The sequence below is a fragment of the Meriones unguiculatus genome, chromosome X, assembly GCF_030254825.1.
Source record: "Meriones unguiculatus strain TT.TT164.6M chromosome X, Bangor_MerUng_6.1, whole genome shotgun sequence".
Lineage (NCBI taxonomy): Eukaryota > Metazoa > Chordata > Mammalia > Rodentia > Muridae > Meriones > Meriones unguiculatus.
This window is the reverse complement of record NC_083369.1, coordinates 89,991,711-90,014,153: the sequence shown is the minus strand read 5'-3', so window position 1 is coordinate 90,014,153 and position 22,443 is coordinate 89,991,711. Positions and strand designations below refer to the sequence as shown.

At 39.5% G+C, this 22,443-nt stretch overlaps 1 protein-coding gene across 4 annotated transcripts in view; it reads left to right on the top strand.

Moving 5' to 3' along the window:
* Aifm1 (apoptosis inducing factor mitochondria associated 1) overlaps nucleotides 1–22,443 on the top strand; it is a 38,672-nt gene that overhangs the window by 14,994 nt on the left and 1,235 nt on the right. For 2 of the 4 annotated variants that reach the window (XM_021626517.2, XM_060375278.1), the window contains exons 3-15: nucleotides 413–512; nucleotides 1,502–1,516; nucleotides 1,677–1,801; nucleotides 1,916–2,046; nucleotides 3,922–4,012; nucleotides 10,558–10,642; nucleotides 11,234–11,310; nucleotides 12,139–12,247; nucleotides 13,957–14,064; nucleotides 14,405–14,493; nucleotides 15,115–15,255; nucleotides 17,063–17,205; nucleotides 19,569–19,693. In XM_021626517.2, coding sequence (XP_021482192.2) covers nucleotides 413–512; nucleotides 1,502–1,516; nucleotides 1,677–1,801; nucleotides 1,916–2,046; nucleotides 3,922–4,012; nucleotides 10,558–10,642; nucleotides 11,234–11,310; nucleotides 12,139–12,247; nucleotides 13,957–14,064; nucleotides 14,405–14,493; nucleotides 15,115–15,255; nucleotides 17,063–17,205; nucleotides 19,569–19,693 — 1,339 coding nt within the window. The remainder of the gene's footprint in view (nucleotides 1–412; nucleotides 513–1,501; nucleotides 1,517–1,676; nucleotides 1,802–1,915; nucleotides 2,047–3,921; nucleotides 4,013–10,557; nucleotides 10,643–11,233; nucleotides 11,311–12,138; nucleotides 12,248–13,956; nucleotides 14,065–14,404; nucleotides 14,494–15,114; nucleotides 15,256–17,062; nucleotides 17,206–19,568; nucleotides 19,694–22,443) is intronic. The other 2 variants (XM_060375279.1, XM_021626516.2) reach the window with 1 other exon arrangement.

The window sequence follows — 22,443 nt, the reverse complement described above, 5'->3', positions numbered from 1 at the left end:
ACTTAAGCCATTTCTATACTTATTAGAATTGTGTTTCCTTGTCTTTACTTCTACTTTCTGAGTTCAATATCAAGAGAGTTTCTTATTGAGAGTCTCAGAAAATCTGAAACATATATTTTGATCTACTTCAAGTATTCTTTCCTCACCAAATATGTGCATGCTGAATAGTTTTATTTCACGAGAAAAGACATTTGGGCTGGGGATACAGCTCAGTGGTAGAGTGCTTGATTAGCATGTATGAAGCTCTGGGTTCCATCCCTAGTACTGGCAAAGTAAAATTTACCCTCAGTAGTTTTGGCATAGAGAAACTAACTTCAATGTAGACAAAATCTTTTCATTTAATTGAAATACTAACTTATGGTATGAGTTACCTATATTGTGAAATAAACTTTCTCCATGTTTGGGCCTACAGGCCTACAAGACTATAAAAGAAGACCAAAAAAGATATAATGAAAGAATGTTGAGCTTAGGACTGACAGCAGAAGAGAAACAGAGAAGGACTATTGCCTCTGGTAAGCATTCCCCTATGTCTCATCTGTATGATTTGATATTAAATAAGGAAAAGTGATTAAGGTTGAGGTGCTATGATTTGCTACTATCCTGTTCAAATGTAACAGTGTGAGATTTTAAGCTTCAAGACTGGATGGTTTTACCCCACAACAGGGAGCAATTTGCTAAAGTATTTGGTTGGCCTTTTAGGCTTGAGAGTAAAAATAATTATTGTGGATGTCTGCCTTTCTTTATATAGGATTTTTAAAAGGCAAGCTTGGTGAGAAAAACTACTATAAAAGATAGGAAAGCCATTTTTCCAATGACTAAACCTTTTCAGCCACGTTCATCCCCTTGACTCTGGAGTTTTGCATTGTTATAGATATGTTTGTTTTCCTGTAGCACAAAGCTCTAACCTTTACTCCCATTTGATTGACTTGGATTAAAAAAAAATAATCTTTTAATAAGCCCTGTAACTTTGGTTAGGCAGTCTGTATTGCTTTTCTCATTAATGCCTTTTTCATGAACATTGTATAATAATCCCCAGTTGTCCTCCTAAGTGTTCCCCCTTTATTGCTAACAAAAGGTGCAACAGAACTACATATTTCCCTGGTAGTCAGTAAAAAAAATAATAAGAATGGCAGAGGCCTTTAAATATATGTTTTCTAATATATTTGAGAAATAACTAGCCAGGTGTGGTGTTGTTTATCTGTAATCCTAACATATGGGAAACTGAGGCCAGCCTGGGCTACAGAGTCAGACCCTATCTTAAAAAGGGGGGGGGAGGGAATACAGAAAATACTAATATTTAAGGTAGTCTCTATGAAAAACATTGATCAGCTCGTTCATCTCCTTAAAATTTTTTCCCACTGATAAAATGAAAGGAATACTTGCTTTTTGCCTTCCCACCAGAATGTGATGAAGATTGTGTTTGTTTGTTTTTTCCTCCTCCCTTCTGTCTTTTTGTTGTTTTTGTTCTGGCTATCAAACCCACGGATCTTGGACATGATAGGAAAACTTCCTACTAGTAAGTTATATCTTAATCTCAATAAGTTTTAGATTAGTGTAAGTGTGCTAGTCTTATTTTATGTAAAGGATTGAAACAAATGCAAGGTAACTTTTTGAAATAGTGACCAGGAGTAATCCCAAGTTAAGAAGACTTACCCTGTCTTTTCTGTTGCTTGCAGCTACAGAGGGAGAGTCAGCTCCTCAAATCAGGGTACCAAGTCATGTCCCTTTCCTGCTGATTGGTGGAGGTACTGCTGCTTTTGCTGCAGCCAGATCCATCCGGGCTCGAGATCCTGGGGCCAGGGTAAGGTGCATGTTGTTTTGTTTGATGTAGAGGGTATAGCACTTATCCAGAGTGAATACTTTGACATTTGCCACTTTAATTACTCTCTGATAAGTATCATTTATGTGTCTAAAGGTCCTGATTGTATCTGAAGACCCTGAGCTGCCCTACATGCGGCCTCCTCTTTCAAAAGAATTGTGGTTTTCAGATGATCCAAATGTCACAAAGACACTGCAATTCAGACAGTGGAATGGAAAAGAGAGAAGGTGTGTTCACTTATTTAAAATGGGCCTGACTGGCATTTTCAGCTGAGCATGGGGAGCTGGCTACGATTTTGTTACTGACCATGGATGATGAATAGGAAGGCTGTATGTGGGAGTCTGCTATTGTGCATACTTGGTCTGGCAACAGACTACAAAGGGCATTCTAGCTTCTGTTCTCCAAAATACCAATAGTCAGCAGTTTAATGCTAGACTGTGAAGTATTAGGGCTCCTATTTCAAGGTTTAATTTCTCTGCTAGAGATTAGCTTATTCGGTGTTGTCATTTCTCTCTAAATACCTCAGCATGTCACATAAAAGCAAGGGAAACTGATTTTGGGCACCTTTACTTATTTTGGGGTGTATATGTGTTCACATGCATACATGATCTCTCCTGCTCTTTCTCTCTTTCTCTATGTCTATTTGTCTCTCTCTCTCTCTGTGTAAGCCAGAAGTCACCTTTTGGCATCATTCATCAGCTACCATCTACCCTTTTATTTATTTTGAGATAGGGTCTCTCACTAGTCTGGGACTCAACTAAATACTCTATGCTGGCTAGCAAGTAAGCCCCAAGGAGTTTTCCTGTCCTTGCTTCTGCACTCTTGGGATTACAGGCGTGCCACCATGCCTGGCTTTTTTATGTGGGTTCTGGGGCAAAAACTTCATGCTTATGCTTCTATAGCCAGGACTTAACTGAGCTGTCTCCCTAGGCCATTAATGGCATTTTGTTTGACATGCTAACCAGCAGTCACAATTCTAGAGGTAGACCGGGAAGATTATAATGAAGAGCCTCATTATCAGAAAGTTGGCCCAAAAGACACTTGGAGCTAGCTGGGCATGATGGTGCATGCCTGAACCCTAGCATTTGAGAGGATGAGGCAAGACAATCAGGAGTTCAAAACTAGTCTGACTAAGTATAAAACAAGCAAGCAAAAAACTGAACTATAGGTCCAGGAGCTTTTTTTCTTCTGAAGGACTTTAGGTCTCTCAATTCCAGTACTATTTGGGGGGGTTCCAATGTTTTTATCATTAATGATTCTTTGATTTGAACTACATTTTACAAACCTAGGCCAGAGAGATGGCTCAGAATTTTAGAGCACTTTTTTCGTTTGCAGAAGACCCATGGTCAGTTTTCAGCAGTCCCCCCATTGGTTTTGCAGCCATCTGTAACTCCATTTCTAGAGGATTGGACACATTTTTCTGATCTTTGTAAGCACAGTCATAGATGTAGGCAAAATATCACACACATAAAATAAATCTTAAAAAAAAATGCCAAAATATGCTTGCCTCCCTCATCTTTACTATCATGTTCCATTTTCAAGCAGAATACTTACTTTCAATTAAGTTATCTCTGTATAATGTATTGTAATTATTTATTTAGTTTTTCTTTTCTTTTTTTGTTTTCTTTCTTTTTTCTTTTTTTACTTTGAGTTCTCACTTGGTTGCCCTGGCTGGTGCCAAACTGGTGGGCTCAAGCAATACTCCTGGTTCTTTTTTTCTGAGTAGTTGAGACTCTAGCTACATGGCAACACACCAGCTTAATGTTTCAGGCAGAAGCATCTAGGAGCAAGATATTGCTCCATTGACCAGCAGCACCATCCTGAAAAATTAATGTGGATTGCTATGTGAATACCAGCTCCTTGAAATGTCCTTGTTCTTATTTTGAAATGGTTCTATATCTGAAGCTTAGTTTCTGTCTTCTACAGCACTGATTGATATCTGAGGCAACATAATTCTTATTGGAAGTAAGAGCTGTCTTGTATTGTATACATCCTTTCTAGCTACCAGATACAATAATATCTTCTTTTAAGTAGTCCTAACTCAAATGTCTCCAAAAATTGCAGTTCCAGATACTTATGATATTCTTCTCTTTCCCATGCAGCATATATTTCCAGCCACCTTCTTTCTATGTCTCTGCTCAGGACCTGCCTCATGTTGAGAATGGTGGTGTAGCTGTTCTCACTGGGAAAAAGGTGAGCTCATATGTAGAGGAATTTAAATTCAGTACTTGGCTGCTCTGGCAAGAGATCACATCCAAAGACCTTCTAGGTCTTTGTGATCAGGTTGTATATGCCTTTAATCCAGGAGAAAGAGGCAAGAAGGTATCTGAGTTCAAGGCCAGCCTGGTATAGATCAAGTTTCAGGTAAAGAAACGCTTAGGTTCAAGGTGTGGTGGTATATACCTTTAATCCCAAACAATGAAGGTGAAGTTAGTTTGTAGAAGGAAGCACATATGTTTGAATGTGATGTCTAGCTGGGCGAGGTGGAGCACACCTGTGATCCCAGCTCTCAGGGAGGCAGAGGCAGGCAGATTGCTGTGAGTTCAAGGCCAGCCTGGTCTAGAAAGTGAGTCCAGGAAAGCCAAGGCTACACAGAGAAACCCTGTCTCAAAAAAAAAATAAGAAAGAAAAAAGAAAGTGATGTCTAATTGAGTGGCAGAAAAGAATAGGATATGCCCAACTCTCACGAGAACAGAGAGGAAAGCTAATTAAGGGAGCAACACAGAGAATGAGAGAGAGGGAGGAGGCAGTCTTCCTGGGACAGTAATAGAGAGACAGGTTGCAGAGAGAGAGAGAGAGAGAGAAAAAAAACTCAGGTGAAAAGAGGAGTCAAAGAATGAGAAGGAGCCAGGAGATTAGAGCAGATTACTGGAGTTGGTTTGAGGCCAAGCAGAGCAATTCAGAGAAAAAAGCCAGATTGAACAAGTCAGCTGGGAGAGACGTTTGAGCCAGAATAGCTGCACTGAACCAGCCAGCAAGAGCTCAGAAAGAACAAGAAAGTTTATTAAGTTTACTAAGCAGTAAGTTTCAGGCTGAAAACATTATAGGCCTAGGTTGGATTGTGTGGAGGCTAGAAGCTTCCAGGACGAGGCCTAGCTTAGGAGAAGGAGGCAATAAGCCTCCCAGACAACAATTGAACCAGGCAAATAAAAGTTACTTTTATACTCATAGGCTGCTTTCTTTGTTGGGCTCTATGTAGTTACCAACCAGCAAGTATAGTGCTGTGCTTTTTCCATTACAATCCATGTTTCCTCCTCCCATCAAAGAGTTCATCAAAGAGCCAAAGCATTTTAAGATTAATACAGTTTCGTGTGTCTGCCTAGGGAAAGCCCACAGCAAAGCCTAGAGTATGAAGCCAGCTAAGGTTTGCCAGGGAAGTCCCATTGTCAGATACTAGAATCCTAAAAGCTATTGCCACTTTTGTTTGTGCTTCTACATTTTTCCTCCTTCCTATTGTTTTGTTTTACCTTTCTCTGCAATTTCTTACTTTTTGTTTTTGTTTTCAACACAGGGTTTCTTTGTGTAGCCTTGGCTGTCCTGGACTTACTTTGTCTTTCTCTGCAATGATTGATGAAAAGAGATTAGGCCAATTTTTGAGCATAATACAACACTTCAGTCATAGCACAGTATGGAAAATACTGTCAAAATTTATCAAGGTGGTTGCCTGAGTAAGGAGAACAGTTATTGGAGTATGCATGTCGGGTCTTAGGAGGGTTTGCGGTGTTGTGCTTTATTTTTATTAATGAGAAAGAGTAGACTATATTGGTAAACTAATGTCAGTGTATCAATAGAGGGGATGGTGTTCTCTGAATAAGTAAGGCTGAAAATAAGGGGATGAAGAACACAAATGGAAGGATTGGCTTTTGAGCCATAGAATTTGGCTAAGCTGATAGTTAGGCATTATTATGTTAAATGTCCCCACTGTGGAGCACAGGAGCCCTAAGGGAAAACAAAACCAAACAGGAGCACAGACAGATAATCATAGCTTAGAAATGTTGGAAGTTACTAGGGGAAAGAGTATGTAGTGTATTAATGAATGTAAGGAAAGCTTCCTGGAGGAAGAAGAAATCTTACAGACCTAAAATCTTATTAAAATATTCTTTTTAGATTTATTTGTTTTTCTTTTATGTCTATGAGTATTCACATGTATATATGTTTGTGCACCATGTATGTACCTGATGCCCTCAAAAGTCAGAAAAGGGATGTTGGATACCCTGGAAGTAGACTTACAAATGGTTATGGACCATCATATGGATTCTGGGAATTGAACCCAGGATCTTTGCAAGAGCAAAATTGTTTATTTCTTGGTCTGAGTATGGTATATGTGGATGTAGTGTAAGGAGGGTGTCAGGTGTCATGCTGTAGTGTTCTACCTAATATATTCCTTTTGAACAGGGTCTCTTACTGAACCTGAAAGCTAGGCTGGTGGCCAGTAAGCTATAGTTATTCTCCTTTCATTGCCTAACCTCAATATACCGTGTTTACAGATAGACATGCTGCTATGTCTGGCTTTTTTTTTTTAACGTGAATGCAAGAACTGTAGCTCATATCCTCATGTTCATGCAGCAAGTGCCCTTACCTGCTGAGACATCTCCCTAACTCTACTGCATAAAATATTAAACAATAAAGACGTGTAGACTGCATAAGAGCAGAGAACATTCAGGAGAATGACATGTGAGGAAGAACTAACAGCATAAACAAGTGCCCAACCGTACAGAAAAGCACAGTTAGAACAAGGAAAACAAGCAGTTCTTTTGTCCTTATAGTAATCTTATGAAGTTGTATAAATTCCATTTCATAGATGAATTTTTAATAAAGAAATTAAAAAAAAACTTTCCTAAACTTATGCAACTAATAAACGAGAGACAGATTATGAACCCTAGCTTATCTGACTATAGAGTTGGAACCCAGAAATTCTGACCAGAGCCCAAGTTCCTAATAATGGATTATTTGTTGTGTAGTACTTGCTTGAGGAATGCTTAGGAGGCAAACATCCCTAAGGCTTAAAGATTGTTTAAGGATGGAGATAAAGATTGTTTAAAGGAGAGAGTGAAGAGAAATTTCTGGATTGTGTGTCAGAGTAGATATGAGTAACCCCTGCCTTGAGAAAAACATTTTAAAAGAAAGATCTGGTTTAAAGGGAAAGATAAAAATCTGTTTTGGACACCAGGCATGATGGTGCATGCTTTTAATTGCAGCACCTAGGAGGCAGATGTCTGCAAGTTTAAGACCAGCCTGGTTTGCCTGGAGAGTTCCAGGCCAGCTAAGGCTATGTAATAAGACCCTGTCTCAAACAACAACAAAAACACCAGAAAAGAACTTACAGAGAAGTACAAGGAAATCTAGGAAAGGAGCAAGAAGCAGAACAAGACCCACAGTTTTACTATTGCCAAGAAATTTGGTAAGGAAAGAACATTTCAATGTTAAATGCCCTTTTTTTTTTTCCCATGTGGATATGCATGTTCACATTGTGTGTGCACACATGCATGTAGAGGTTAGAGATTGATGTAGGGAACCTCTCTCTACCCTATTTACTGAGCTAGGATCTCTTGTTGAACATAGGGCTTACTGGTCCTACCAGTCTGCCCGCTGGCTCACTTGGAGATCCTGTCTCCACCTTGCCAGCACTGGGATTACAAGTAGGTGGCTACAGTGACATAGTTTTTATGTGGATATTGGGGCTCTAAACTCTGTTCCTCATGTTGGCATGCCAAGTGCTTTATTCACTGGTCCATCTCCCTAGCCCCTACACTATTCCTTCAGTAAATTTAATTGGGCTAGAGAAGTAGTTCAGTCATTAAAGTGCTTGAGGACCTGAATTCAATACACAGAACCCATGTAAAACAAATCCAGGTGTGGTGAAGCACATTTGTAATTCCAGTGCCAGGAAGACAGAGACAGGTGGATCCAGATCCCTAGGGCTTGCTGACCAGCCACCCTAGCCTCTTTGGTGAGTTGTAGACCTCCTATATGAGACCTTGTCTCATAAAAGGTGGATAGGCACAGGACTTGAGGAACAATACCCAAGATTGTCCTTTGTCTTCTACATACATGAGCACATGTACCTATACAGACATGAAAAAAACATACACAACACACACATCAAAATTTAAGTGAAATTTGGGCATGGTAGGTCACACCTTTATTTCTAGTATTTTGGAAACTGAGTCAGGAATACTGCCACAATTTTGAAGCCAAACTGGGATACAGTATAGTCAGTTGCAGACCAATCTGGGCAAGAGTGTGACCCCCATCTCCAAAAACACTTAAGGGCTAGAGGTATAGCTTAGTGGTAGAGAGAGCTTACATGGCTTGCATAAGAATCTGGGTTTAATCATGAGTGCAGTAAAAGTAAAAAAAAAAAAAAAATGAAATGAATGGTTTATATGTGAGTGTTTTGTTTTTGAAAATCCCAAATTAAAAGTTTAAATGAGCAGAAATGGAAACTGGATTAAAGTGTGAAGAGGATGCAGAATCAAAGATTGATATTACTGGACATAATGAACTAAGGTCTAAGATCTCAGGAGAGAGCAGAGGAATGAACGGACAGTTGTCAGGTAAAGATTTTGAAGGAGAAAAGAATGACTAGACACACAAGAATAGAAAGGTCCCCTATTCCACAGCTGGAAAAAAGGAAGTGAGCAAAGGTCTGATCAGTTTTTAAGCATACATATGTGTGTGCACACTCATGGTTATATGCAGGTAACATTTCATGTGTGTGCACATGTGGAGTCCAGGTACTGACACTGAGTGTCTTCATAACCCACCTTATTTTTTGAGATGGGGTCTCTCACTGAACTTGGAACTCACTAATTCAGTTAGATTGGCTAGCAAACCTGTCTTTGTCTCCTACCACTGTAATCATGCTGTGTTACAGACACATCTAATGACCTCACTTGTTTTCACAATAAGACAGGATCTAAGGTGGTTATGGGGTGGGGGAGATGCTTATCTGAAAGAACAATCTAGATGTTGAGTGGTCAGGTTATGTTGAAGAGAGAGCTGACTAAGGACAAATCAAAGGAGGCTAAAGAAGCTACTTATTTATCTATGCTGTTGCCCTAGTAAGCTTTATCCAACTCACCCTGACTCAAATGTCCCTACCCCATGTTTCTAGTGCCACCTGCACTGCCCTATGTCTATCATATTTGTCATTCCTTATTATCAGTGTTTGTTAAGTTTTTGTCTAATATACTCTGAAGGCAGAGAAGATATTTCTTTCTCATCAGTGTGTCTCCTGCACTTAGAACTGCCCCCTAAAGCATCATAGTTTTGGGGGATTTTTTTTTTTGTTTTGTTTTGAGATATTGTTTCTCTATTGTAGCCTTGGCAGTCCTGGACTCACTTTCTAGACCAGGCTGGCCCCGAACTCAAAGCAATCTGCCTGCCTTTTTATCCCTGAATGCTAGGATTACAGACATGTGTCACCACGCTCTCGGCTGTATCATAGATGTTTAACAGGTATTTCTTGATGGGATGTTCTCACAGCTAGTAAGGAATGGAGCAGATACTGGAAACTAATCTTTCAGATGCCAAAGCTCAAGCTCTTAACCCTAGTAAAGAGAAGAGTATTGACAGGAGAGCCATTTGGATGATGTGCCATTGGCCCAAATTATTTGGATTGGAACTTCCAACCAAATAATCAGAAAATTGGAGAAAGCACAGAAGACAGTGTGGCTGGGCCAAAGGATGTGGCTTCATAGTACCGTGCTTGCCTAGCATAAACAGAGCCCTAGGCACATTCTCCATACTGCAGCAAACAAACAGAACAAAAAATGAGTTAATAAGAATGAGAATTAAGAAGGCAGTGAAGCTAAGCTATGTATGTGCATAGTGGTTTGTGCTTTAATCCCAGTGCTAAAGAGGCAGAAGCAGGTGGATCTTTGAGTTTGAGGCAAGCCTAGTCTATATAGGAAGTTCTAGGACAGACAGCCAGGCTACATAGTGAGACCCTATCACAAACAAATGAAAAACAATGAGCCTGGGAGAAAATTATGGTAAGATATTTGAAGTGCAAGTAACAGTTTAGTAGATAAAAAGTGTCTGGATGTGGCACAGAGGGAAATAGGAGCCAAATTCCAAGTTTCTTAGAGATAAGGTGTAACAGCAGAAAGTAGTTTACTAACAGTGGTTTAAAGGAATGTAAATAGGAGGATGGAGGCATAAGACTCTAGAAACATCAGCAACAACCACTCAGGAACTATGGAAGAGGCGAACACCTACCTCTTCCTGGCCTTTTGATATGGGGTATGGACAAATGAACTGTCTCTGAGTGCAACATCACATAGGGATAACTGAGTTTCAGTGAAGACTAGAAGTCGTAGAAAGACTCTACAGAGATGTTGGGAGTGTAGCAGAGTTGTTAGCAAAGAAATAAGGATTATAAATGACAAGACAGAAAAGACTTTCTCCATTGTCCATTTCTATAAATCAGAATGGAAGTTTGGGGATCCAACTGATGCTAATGTTTGTTGCTCGAAGAAACTGGGTCCCCAAAACTGTGGTCCCAATAAGTATTTAGAAACAATTTTTTAAGGATACTTTTTGGTAAAAAATTAATCCTTCTCATTGATGTGACATCATAGGTTCAAAGGCTTTTTATGGTCATGAAATGTTCTGGAACTAGTGGTGAATAGACTAAAAAATTGTACACTTTAAAACAGTGAATATTGTATCACGATAGTTTTTCATAACTTACTCATCTCTACCTTTTGTATGTGTACATGTGACTATACCAGGTAGTACAGCTGGATGTAAGAGACAACATGGTGAAACTTAATGATGGTTCTCAGATAACCTTTGAAAAATGCTTGATTGCAACGGGTGAGTATTTCTGGAGGTGGTTATCTTCTCTACTGTGGTAGCTCATTCAAGCTTTAGAGTCCACCCTTCTCTTGAAAAGATTGCAACTTATCCTTAGGAAAACTGATACCCAGAATCTCTGATGTAGGTGTCTGGTTAATTTAAGTATGTAATCTTTTCATTTATTTGCAATTGTTATAATAAAATTTATTAGAAGAAATGGCTATTACCTAAGTGAGTTTCAGGTGAGCCTGATCTGAGCCTATCTGACAGAGAGAGACAAACTGACAGAGAGAGACAAACACACATCATGGAAAAAGGAAGTAAATCTTTCTGGCATGACTAATCATTGAAGCAAGGTCCCTAAAATGAGACTCAGATCTACTTCTTAAAGGAAATTGACAAGAAGCCTGCTATAAAGCAAGCCATCTTATCTGCTAGTCACTCCATGGTAGTCTTAGCCGCAGCAGCAGCCACAGCCACTATTACCACCACCACCAGTACTGTGACACCAAACATAGCCACAGTCAAAGTAGAGAGAGCTCCTACCTCTAAGGGTTATTTGGTCTAGATCCTGCTTGTTGGGCTAAAGGACTTTCCTTTTATTTCCAGGAGGCACTCCAAGAAGTCTGTCTGCCATCGATAGGGCTGGAGCAGAGGTGAAAAGTAGAACAACACTTTTCAGAAAAGTAATTACTTCCATGTTTTCTTTGTGCTGTTTTGAAGAAGTAACACATTTTTGTGGCCCCCAAGTACTCCCTCCAATTGGGAGATCCAAGTTCCATTTATAGCTCTTCTCCAGACTTGTTATCTAGCTTTGAGCAACTCACTTCTCCCTGCGCCTCCAATACTTCACTCAAGGGTTCTATGATTCTAGCAGAAAGCTATGTTGGTTTTTATTGCTTTCTATAGTTCTGACTGCCCTTCTACAGTTGTTTTCTCTCGATGTATTTAATCCACCAGAACTCCTTGTGGTCTCCTGGCATTTTCATTACAAGTGCTTTGTGAAGACTTTGGTGCAAAAGATTGAGTTTGCAAGGACAAAGGAAAGGAGATTGCTTCTTCAAACTCTACCTTGCTGATATTTTCTAGCCATAATTAGGGATAGTGGATGAAGTTTATTCTGGTTTTTAAATCATTGATTTTTGTGCTGAATAGTTCTTTGTGTTGGAGGCTGTCTTTTGCTTTGTAGGATGTTGGCAGCATCACTGACTTCTCCACTAGAGGCCAGGAGCATCTTGTCCTGACAGCCATAATGTCTCTCAATACTGCCACATATTCACCTTGGACTGGGGAGAAAAAACTGATATATCAGTTGATAACCACTTTTGTTTGAATGAATGTTAAAATGTAAAAATATATTCACATTAATAATATAGAGGCTATAATTGAGCCACTTTGCACAAGGTGTTATGCACAAATGTCTGTTAAAGAAGATTTAGAGGAAAATATTTTCTTGGTTTATTATCTTGTGCTCTTTGGGAAATTCAGTGGGCTAAACTGGTATATTCCTGTAGATTGGAGATTTTAGAGCCTTGGAGAAGATCTCCCGGGAAGTCAAGTCAATTACAATTATTGGTGGAGGCTTCCTTGGGAGTGAACTGGCCTGTGCTCTTGGCAGAAAGTGTGAGTACTGAGAACTGTCCTCGGTTTTCTTTCTCTACTCATATTTCACACATCTTGGTAAACTGTCAGAAATTCTAGAAACATATTTTCCAGGAGGAGTTCAAGGAGTTTGATCAGTGTTTATAAAAGGAGTCCAGGCATGTTGGCACATGCTTATAATTCCCAGCACTCAGGAGACAGAAGCAGGAAGATTTTGAGTTAGATTTTAGAGTGGCATGCATAATGAGTTTAAGGCTAGCCTGGGGCTGCAAAGTAAAACTACCTCCCACCTCATTCCCCCCCCCAAAAAAAAGGAAGTTAATAGAATAAAAAGCTAAGTACTAGCTGGGAGGTGGTGACACACACCTTTTTAATCCCAGCATTTAAGAAGTAGAGGCAGGGGATCTCTTGTGAGTTTGAGGCCAATGTTTCCAAGGTTACATAGAGAAACCCTGTCTCAAAGAATCAAAAAAGGGCTAGAGAGATGGCTCAGAGGTTAAGAACACTGGCTGTTCTCCCAAAGGTCCTGAGTTCAATTCCCAGCAACCACACAGTGGCTCATAACCATCTAGGGAGATCTGCTGCCCTCTTCTGGTACACAGGTGTACATGCAGACAGACTGCTATATAAATAATAAATAAATCTTAAAACAGAATTAAATTGTTTTTTTAAAAAAACTAATAAAAAAAAAGAAACAAGCTAACTACTAAGATCAGGACTAAACCGACTTGGGGAGGAAAGGATTCACTTGGCTTATACTTCCACATCAGTGTATTACTGAGGGAAGTCAAGCAGGAACTCCATACAGAGGCCATGGAGGGGTGCTGCTTACTTGCTTGCTCCTCATGGCTTGTTCTGCCTGCTTTCTTACAGAACTCAGGACCACCTCTCCAAAGTTGGTACAGTCCACAGTGTGCCGGTCCCACTCACATCAATCGTTAATTTAAAAAATGCCCTACCCACAATTTGATGAAGGCGTTTTCTCAATTGATGTTCTTCTTCCCAGTTAACTCCTGCTTTCGTCAAGTTGACAAAAAAACAAAAACAGTAAGGACAGTCCCTCAGTGACCAGAAATTTGTGACCTAAATAACTTAACAGCAGGGATTTTTTTTTCCCTTTCTTGTACCTTCCCTTCCAAGATTCTTTAGAAGTCAAATATTTAAAGAAGTGGGTTAGTAAGATGAAAAGGGCCATAAAAACTAGAGAACTGAATTGTTGGAATTGTAATAAAACCAAATGCTTCCTTCAGAATTATGATGTTTCCCAGCTAAACAAGTCTGTGGGTTCTGGTTTGAATGTTTCATGGCCACTGTGTTTCTGTCTTAAATTATATTTATTTGTTTGTTTGGTGGGGGTGTGATTATGTGAATGCATATGCTTTGGTGCACATTCTAAACAAAGGATATCTTTTCGGGGGGGGGTACTTCCTATTCAGAGCTTGAAAAGCTCTAATGTAAGCCTCTGGTGACCACGGGGTGGATGTGAACTAAATTCACAGGTGGTAGCTTAATGCAGGAACAGAAGTTCTGACACCTGCTAACTTTGCCTTTGAATAAACTCAGCAATCAATATCCTCTTCCCATGTTCCCCACAGGCAAGAGCTGTGGCCTGTTTGGCAGCTTTGCTCAGCATTTAGTCAGGATTGACTAATTCTTCTTTACCTCCCCTCCTGTCTTCCTGGGATTGACTTTTGCCTTCTTCTATAACTAGTTCCCCTTCTTTTTCCCAGCTCAAGCCTCAGGCGTAGAAGTGATTCAACTGTTCCCTGAGAGCGGAAATATGGGGAAGATCCTTCCTGAATACCTCAGCAACTGGACCATGGAAAAGGTCAAGCAAGGTAGAGATACTATGTCCATAACTACTTTTTCTTTTGATAGTAACTAAAGGCAAAGATAGCTTTTTCAGGAACTCCCTTGAAATTATTTCTGAGACCTGGCAGAGGAAATGTTTCAATATTCCTCAGTCAGACAAGGTCACAAGCATTAAGAATATGAGGCACCACACTCCCAGGCATGATAAAAATGGATTGTGTGTATAGGTTCTTGTAGTTCCTCAAGGCTGCCTGCATCTGACAATGACTGATTTTACTACACAGGAGGATTCCAGCCAGCTTCCTTATTCTTCACAGAGGTCCCAGACTTGTGGGTTCAGCCTTGGCTCTCATTTTTTCTTTACAGAGGGAGTGAAAGTGATGCCCAATGCAATTGTGCAATCAGTTGGAGTCAGTGGTGGCAAGTTACTCATTAAGCTGAAAGATGGAAGGAAGGTAAGGAGGAGGAGACAATGCCGGAAGGCCTTCTAGCCCTTTCTTCCCGTTTCCTTATTCTCATTCCTTTACTTGACATCACTCATTTCTTTTCTTAGCAGCACCATTAACATCTCCCAATTCTCTGAATTAACCATCCCTCCATCAAAATAGAATGATGAGAACTAGAGTGGACTCCTGTAAACTGCTTTCCCTTAGCCTCTTCCTGACTGTGTTAGTCTTTAGTCCTTGCTAGGGTAACCAATTTCTGTTCAGGTGATATGGAATATGGATGGAGCTTGGAATGGGGTGGTTCTTATAAAAGTAGAACTTAAAATGTTTACTGGGGATAAGTTAACTCATGACTATTTTTAGATCTCTAATACTGTTTTCTTTATTTTTCATATTTCTTTGTTTTGGACACTGTTGGGAGTTGAACCCAGGTCCTCATGCATGTTGCACAAGCATTCTACCACTGAGCTACACCCCATCCCCTTGATAGAAAAAGCCTGAGTTATTGGGCTCCTGAGGACATTGACTTTTTGAAAGTCTAATTCTTAATGATGTGATTATAAAGTTGTGATGTGAATAAGCATCAGTGAAAACTGGTAATCAAATGAATTATTTTTTTTTTCCTTTCAGGTGGAAACTGATCATATAGTGGCAGCTGTGGGCCTGGAGCCCAATGTTGAGTTGGCCAAGACTGGTGGATTAGAAATAGATTCAGATTTTGGTGGCTTCCGGGTAAATGCAGAGCTACAAGCACGTTCTAACGTCTGGGTGGTAAGTGCTACAGCATAACCTAGTATGGCTCATGGCTCCCAGCCAGTAGGTGAGTCTGGCTATGTGCTAAAACTCAGTAGACATGGTGACTCACTCCTGTAAACTCAGCACTTTGGGGGCATAGGCAGGAGGACCACCATAAGTTCAAGGACAGCCTGGGCTTCAGAATAAGATATAATCTCAAAAGGAAGGAAGATAGGTAAGCAAGCAAGCAAACCGAGTTCATTACTAGTGTAACTAAATAGAGTCAAAGTGTTTGATGGCCAAGAAGAAACACTAGAAACTTGTGAAGTGCTTGTATTAGAAGAACACATGGCCCCACCTGAAAACTATAGCATAGGGAGAAGAATGATGTATATGGCTATAGGGACAAAAGTCTTAGAGTTTTGTAGTTGGTGGGAATGATCACAGCTCTCAGACATATCTCCTTTTCCCATAGCTCAAAGTCCAGAGAATGGAGGATGAAGCAGTTTCCTGGAAAGGAAAGTCATCCTTTTTTTTATTTTCCTTGAGTACTATTTTCAGCTATTTTTAAAACCTGTTATGACAAAACCAAGACTTTCATATTTTGGAAATATGAAGTAACTTCCCCATTGCTAGATTGCAATGTATTGTTTGGTCATGGATTCAATAACTAAGGCCATGTGAAGGGATATTTTCTTCCTCTAAAGTCTGGGATTTTTTTTTGTTCTTTTTTGCCTACTGTACTATGTATTCAATGTAGAAAACACAGACAAGAAGTAGAAAAGGGGTCAGTCACCTGTAGCAACCAGAAATGTTTTAGTTTATTTCCTTCCCTTTGTTTTCTTGAACATAAGGGTTTTTCCCCCCTTCGTTTTATGTGGTTGTGGTGAGCCTACTATATATAAACATTTGTAGTTTGCTATTTTTCATTTAACATTATAAAAATAAATATTTTTCTTGTTGCTTTAGACTCTGTAAACAGTTTAATGATTACATAGTATCCCATTAAATAGATTTCATAGTTTACTTTGCTGTTTTTCACTTATTGGATTTTTAGGTTGCTTTTGGGTATTCTGAATAGCTACAAAAAAAATGAACAAGAGTTGGAGAGCTCAAATACCACATCCTGCATGAAGCTGGCCCTGTTAACCCCTAGCTGAGGGTTCTCTGAAATACTTAGCTTGTTGAATCTATACTTCTTCTAGGGCACAGTACTTGTTTACAGTGCCTTATAGTTAAGAACAAGGCTGTATCTTTCTTGTACTGAGTTCTACACTCTCCATGAAAGGCTCATGCCGCTTTTATCTCACCAGCCTATATACAAGAAACAAGCTTTTGTACATAATAAATAATCCGTATCCACTTATTGACTGACTACTGAATGTGAAAAAACCCAAACCCTTATCTTAGAAAAGATTTCCAGATAACAGGCAGTCACATCTAAAAACTGGTTTCCACACAGAGAAATGAGTATAGTGGTGAAGGCTTACGATCTTGGCACTAGGGAGGTTGAGAAAGGAGAATCATTAGTTTGAGGCTTGTCTGGGCTACATAGAGAGACCCTGTCTCTGAAATAATGAAAAGAATATTTCTCAGTACTCCATTGTTAAGTAGCCTGTCTGCTGGAACAAAATGGGTAGAAAGAGGCATACATGAAAAAAAGATTTAGGATAGTTTGTGAAAGTACAGAACATTTTCTTTAAAAACTGAATCTCACTTGTTTAGGAATGATTCTAGCTTATAGATGGAACATTTCAGGGTCCCTTCGGGCCCAAAGTTTATATTCTGCCTCAACATGGTTTTTAAAAATACATTGTTTCCATAATATATTTTGTTTCCAAAGGCAGGAGATGCTGCATGCTTCTATGATATAAAGTTGGGTCGAAGGCGAGTAGAACATCATGATCACGCTGTTGTGAGTGGAAGACTGGCTGGAGAAAATATGACTGGAGCTGCTAAGCCATACTGGCATCAGTCAATGTTCTGGTAATAGTTCTGTATCTTGGTGACAACTGGTTAGAGCTCATATTAATGAGTTCAAAATAGAAAGATTTTTATTTGGTTTCTTTGTAGTCCATTTACCTTTCTACATAAGAAAACAAGTTTTACCTCGTGTCCATACCTTCTGCTTCTAAGAGCCATTGAATAAAAATATCCTGTTTGACATGCATTAAATGGCCAGAAATTGTACCAGTGTTTCTGGGAAAGAGTTTGAGCTGTAGTAGTTTGGTACAAACCACTGCCTTAAGAATAGGCAGAAGTGTATTTTAATTATTCTTTTGCTAGTAACCCTAATGGTCCCAACATACTTGGAAAAACAGAGCCCGCTCATATGTAACCTTTAAGATCAGCAAATTGCTGGGGATGGTGGCATATGCCTTTAATCTCTACATTTGGGAAACAGGCAGGCAGATTTCTGTGAGTTCAAAGCCACCCTGACAAACAAACAAACAAACAAACAAATAATAAATAATAATAAATTAATAATAATAATAAATAAATAGCAAGTGTCAGGCTATCTGGGCCTATATAATAAGATCCTATTTCAGTAATTTAAAAAATCAGCCATTGACAGGCACATAACACAGTTGTTTGGATTTTAAAAAGTTAGAGTGCCCTGGGATCCAACACTCTCTTTTGACTTCCATGGGCAATAGGTATGCATGTGATACACAATGACGTACAGGCAAAACACCCATACACATAAGAAAACAAAAGCAAAAAAAAAAAAAAAAAAAGCAAATAAACAAAAAACATCCTGTCCCTAAAAGTAAAAAGGGAAAGAGGAAGGGTAATTTATTGATTAATTGATTAGTAGTAATTAATAGTGAACATTCTCAAGTACTTAGGGCTGACCGTGTTTACTCCATTTGAATCTTGATTGATTTGAATTGAAAGGTAAAGTTAGCTGCTACTATGCCTAAATATAATCCCACCTACTAAATAAGGAGCTAAGGCAGGAGGACCTGAAGTTTGAGGCTAGGCTGGAACAATCTAGTAGGATTCTGTCTCAGATTTTAAAGCAACAGGAACAATTTAGTGGTAGAGTTGGTTTGCATGGACAGAGTCCTGGGTCCAATGTCCAGTCCTCTGAAAAATGGCAATGTGGGGTATAGAAATCAAAGCTTCAAGGTTTCAGAAGACTGACTTGTTGTTAGAGATATTTAGAGCTAACGAAATTACTTTTTAGGACAGTCACACACAGTTGTATGTGTGAACAGCCAAAAAGTAACACATTTCTAGGTCAACACATACAACATAGGAAAAATGAGTTTATAACTATTCAGTTATCAGTTTTATCAGTTAGGGCCTAGGTACTGATTCTAAGGATTTGTCATTTAATTCTTCCCTGAAGATATGAATTTAATAATCTATTGTAACAAAGAAAATAAAATATGTACCAGCAGAAGCAGTATCTTAGATTATAACCCAAACCATAATGATATGTCTGTCCCTTGAATGGTCTGTGAAGTGCCTGACATAGTAAGAAAGATATATGTAATAAAGGGCGTCATAGTGAGGTGGCTCAGCAAGTAAAAATAACTGTTTGTTGCCAAGCTGGATGACCTTGATTTAATTTCTGGGATCCACATGGTAAAGAGAACTTACTCCCACAATTGTCTTCTGACCTCCACGTGTACCATAGCACATGCATGTATCTATGCGTGGACAGACAAGAAAAGGAAGGAAGGGAGGGAGCGAGGGAGGGAGGGAGGAAGGAAGAAGGAATTACTGTGGGTGAATACTAAGTGGTAGTACTGTAAGTTAATAAAACCGTAATCATTAAATTTCAAATTTCATCAACTAGGACACACTTTAAAGCTACAAAAAGGCAGTTTTAATGTGAGTTAAAGAAAAGCAGAGAGTGTGAAAAGTAGGTATGGGCCCAGTGTGGAGGCTCATGCCTTTGATCTCTGCACTCAGAAGGCAGAAGAAGATGGATCTCTATGAGTTCAAGGCCAGGCTGTTCCAGGACAGACTGGGCTACATAGTGAGATCTTGTCTTCAAAACAAACAAACAAAAAGGTGGGAACCTATCCCACCCCATATGTGGTGTGAGATTTAAAAAAAATAAAAAAACAACAGTAAATTTCAGGAAGTTTAAATCATTTTTTATACAGGTATGATGTGTGTAGCAGCTTCATCAGGGAAAAAATTGCTGTTTGAGATAATCCTGCCTTTTCATGCCTGTCCTCAGATGTTCTGGTGACAATAAATCTTGGCATTTCTCTTACTATAAATCCAAAGTTATTTGATTGCTATAAAAGTGCAGTGTCATGAAGTGAAAGTGCTACCATGTCATTCCTTATGGTCCTTTGACAAATGTCCTCTTGTCTTTGCTTTCATAGGAGTGATTTGGGTCCTGATATTGGCTATGAAGCTATTGGTCTTGTGGATAGTAGTTTGCCCACTGTCGGTGTTTTTGCAAAAGCAACTGCACAAGACAACCCAAAATCTGCCACAGAGCAGTCAGGTAAGGAAACCCAACCACTTCTCTAGGAAGAATGCTGAGAAGCAGTGGGTCTGAGTTCTTTTGAACAAGTTAGTTCTTTATGGGCCATGGGGAGCTGCCATTCAAAGCCTCTATATTGGCTTTAAAAGTAACCAAACCCAAAATGACCCTAAGATTTTACCTTACACTCATCAGAATGGCTAAGATCAAAAACTCAAGTGACAATACATGCTGGAGAGGATGTGGAGAAAGAGGAACTGTACTCCATTGCTGGTGGGAATGTAAACTTGTACAACCACTTTAGAAATCAATCAGGTGTATTCTCAGACAAATAGGAATAGTGCTACCTCAAGACCAAGCTATACCACTCCTAGGCATATACCCAAAATATGCTCAAGTATATAACAAGGACATTTTCTCAAACATGTTCATAACAGCTTTATTTGTAATAACCAGAATCTGGAAACAACCCAGATGTCCCTCAACTAAGGAATGGATACAGAATTTGTGGTATATATACACAATGGAATACTACTCAGCAATTAAGAACAAAGAAATCATGAAAATTTTAGGCAAATGGTGGGAACTAGAAAAGATCATCCTGATTGAGGTATCCCAGAAGCAGAAAGACACACATGATATATACTCATTTATAAGTGGATATTAGACATATAATATAGGATAATCATACTAAAATCTGTACACCTAAGGCAGCTAAACAAGAAGGAGGATCCTAAGTAAGATGCTCAATCTTCATTCAGAAAGGCAAATGAGACGGACATCGGAAGAGGGAAAAAAACAGGGAACAGACAGGAGCCTACTACAGAGGGCCTCTGAAAGACTCACCCAACAGGGTATCAAAACATATGCTGAGATGCATAGCCAAACTTTTGGGCAGAGTGCAGGGAATCTTATAAAAGTAGGGGGAGATAGAAAGACCTGGAGGGAACAGGAGCTCCACAAAGGGAGCAACAGAACCAAGAAATCTGGGCACAGGGGTCTTTTCTGAAACTGATAATCCAAATAAGGACCATGCATGGAGATAACTTAGAACCCCTGCTCAGATGTAGCCCATGACAGCTCAGTATCCAAGTGAGTTCCCTAGTAAGGGGAACAAGGACTATCTCTGACATGATTTTAGTGGCTAGCTCTTAGATTACCTCCACCTGAGCTGAGAGCAGCCTTACCAGTCCACACAGAAAGACAAATAAGCCAGTCCTGATGAGACCTGATAGACTATGGTCAGATGGAAGGGGAGGAGGCCCTCCCCTATCATTGTACCTGGGGAGGGGCATAGGAGAAGAAGAGGGAGGGAGGGTAGGATTGGGATGGGATAGGGTTGGGGGCTATAGCTGGGATACAAAGTGAATAAACTGTAATTTAATTAAATAAGTAAATTCATTTAAAACAAAACAAAAAGAAGTAATCAAACCCAAACTTTTTAGTCTTTGGTGCTGAGATCCTGGTCAAAGCATAGATTCAGACACTGTAGTTATCCATCCTGGGCAACATTCTGCTTAATGACTCTAGTTTATTTCTTGGAAAAATCTGAGTTCAAGAGAAAACCTGAATTTTTGGTTTTATTTATATGGCCTGCTTCATAGTAATATTAAGAACCAGATGTGGGGGCTGGAGAGATGGTTCAGTGGCTAAGAGCACTATCTGCTTTTCCAAAGGACCCAGGTTCAATTCCCAGTGCCCCCATGACAACTCAGAACTGTCTGTAATACCAATTCCAAGGGATCTGACACCTTATGTACATAAAATAAAATTAATTATTTTTTAAAAGGAACCAAGTGTGAGACCCTCAGCTTGGGGTTGCTGCCTTCCCTGGACCCTGTTAAGTAATGAATCAAGCAGATCTGGATGCCAGGTCTGCTTCAGGTAGGCGGCACCACTCTTGGAATGTCCTGTAGGCATCTCATTCATTAGCTCCTTGGCCTTATTCTATAAACTTGGCTTACGTTATTTAACTGTCATTTATTATTATTATTATTTTGCTGGATATTTTTCATTTGCAAGTTACTTTTTAAGAAGGATAAAGCAGGGCATTATCTATAATTTTCAAGGTCAGCATAATCTACATGAGACCCTAGCTCAGAAAAGAAAGAACAACCCTGAATTCTATAATTTAACTGCAAATAATTTTCATTATTTAAATGAAATATGTGGCTATTGTCTACTATTCTGAATTGCTGTCCTAGTTTGCTTTCTACTTTTGTGATAAAGACCATGAACAAATGCCATTTGGGGAGGGACAGGTTTATTCAGCTTAAATGTCCTGATCATAGTCCATCACCAAACACAGGAACTCAAGCAGGGCAGAAACTAAAGCAGAGACCATAGATGAATGATGCTTATGGGCTTGTTCTTCATGGCTCAGTTAGCCACTTGTACAAGGAGGAACCACCAGCCTGGGGTGGTACCCCCACACTTGCTATGGGCTGGTCCCACCCACATCAATCATTAATCAGGAAAATGCCCCACCACAGACTTGCCTGCAAACCAGTCTGATGGAGGCAGATCTTCCCAGATGACTCTAGCTTTTATCAAATTGACAAAACAAAAAACAAAACAAAACAAAACAAAAACCTAACCAGTACAATCATGAATGCTTCTGAGAGGAGAGGTTCAAACCCTTTATAGTTTGGAAATGTCTATAAGCATAAAATGTAAATGAAGTAGTAAAGTATTAAAGTGTCAGGTCAGGTTCAGCAGTGCCCAGGACATAGCAAGAAAGACCTTCCCTTGGTTCTGTTAATCATAAGTGG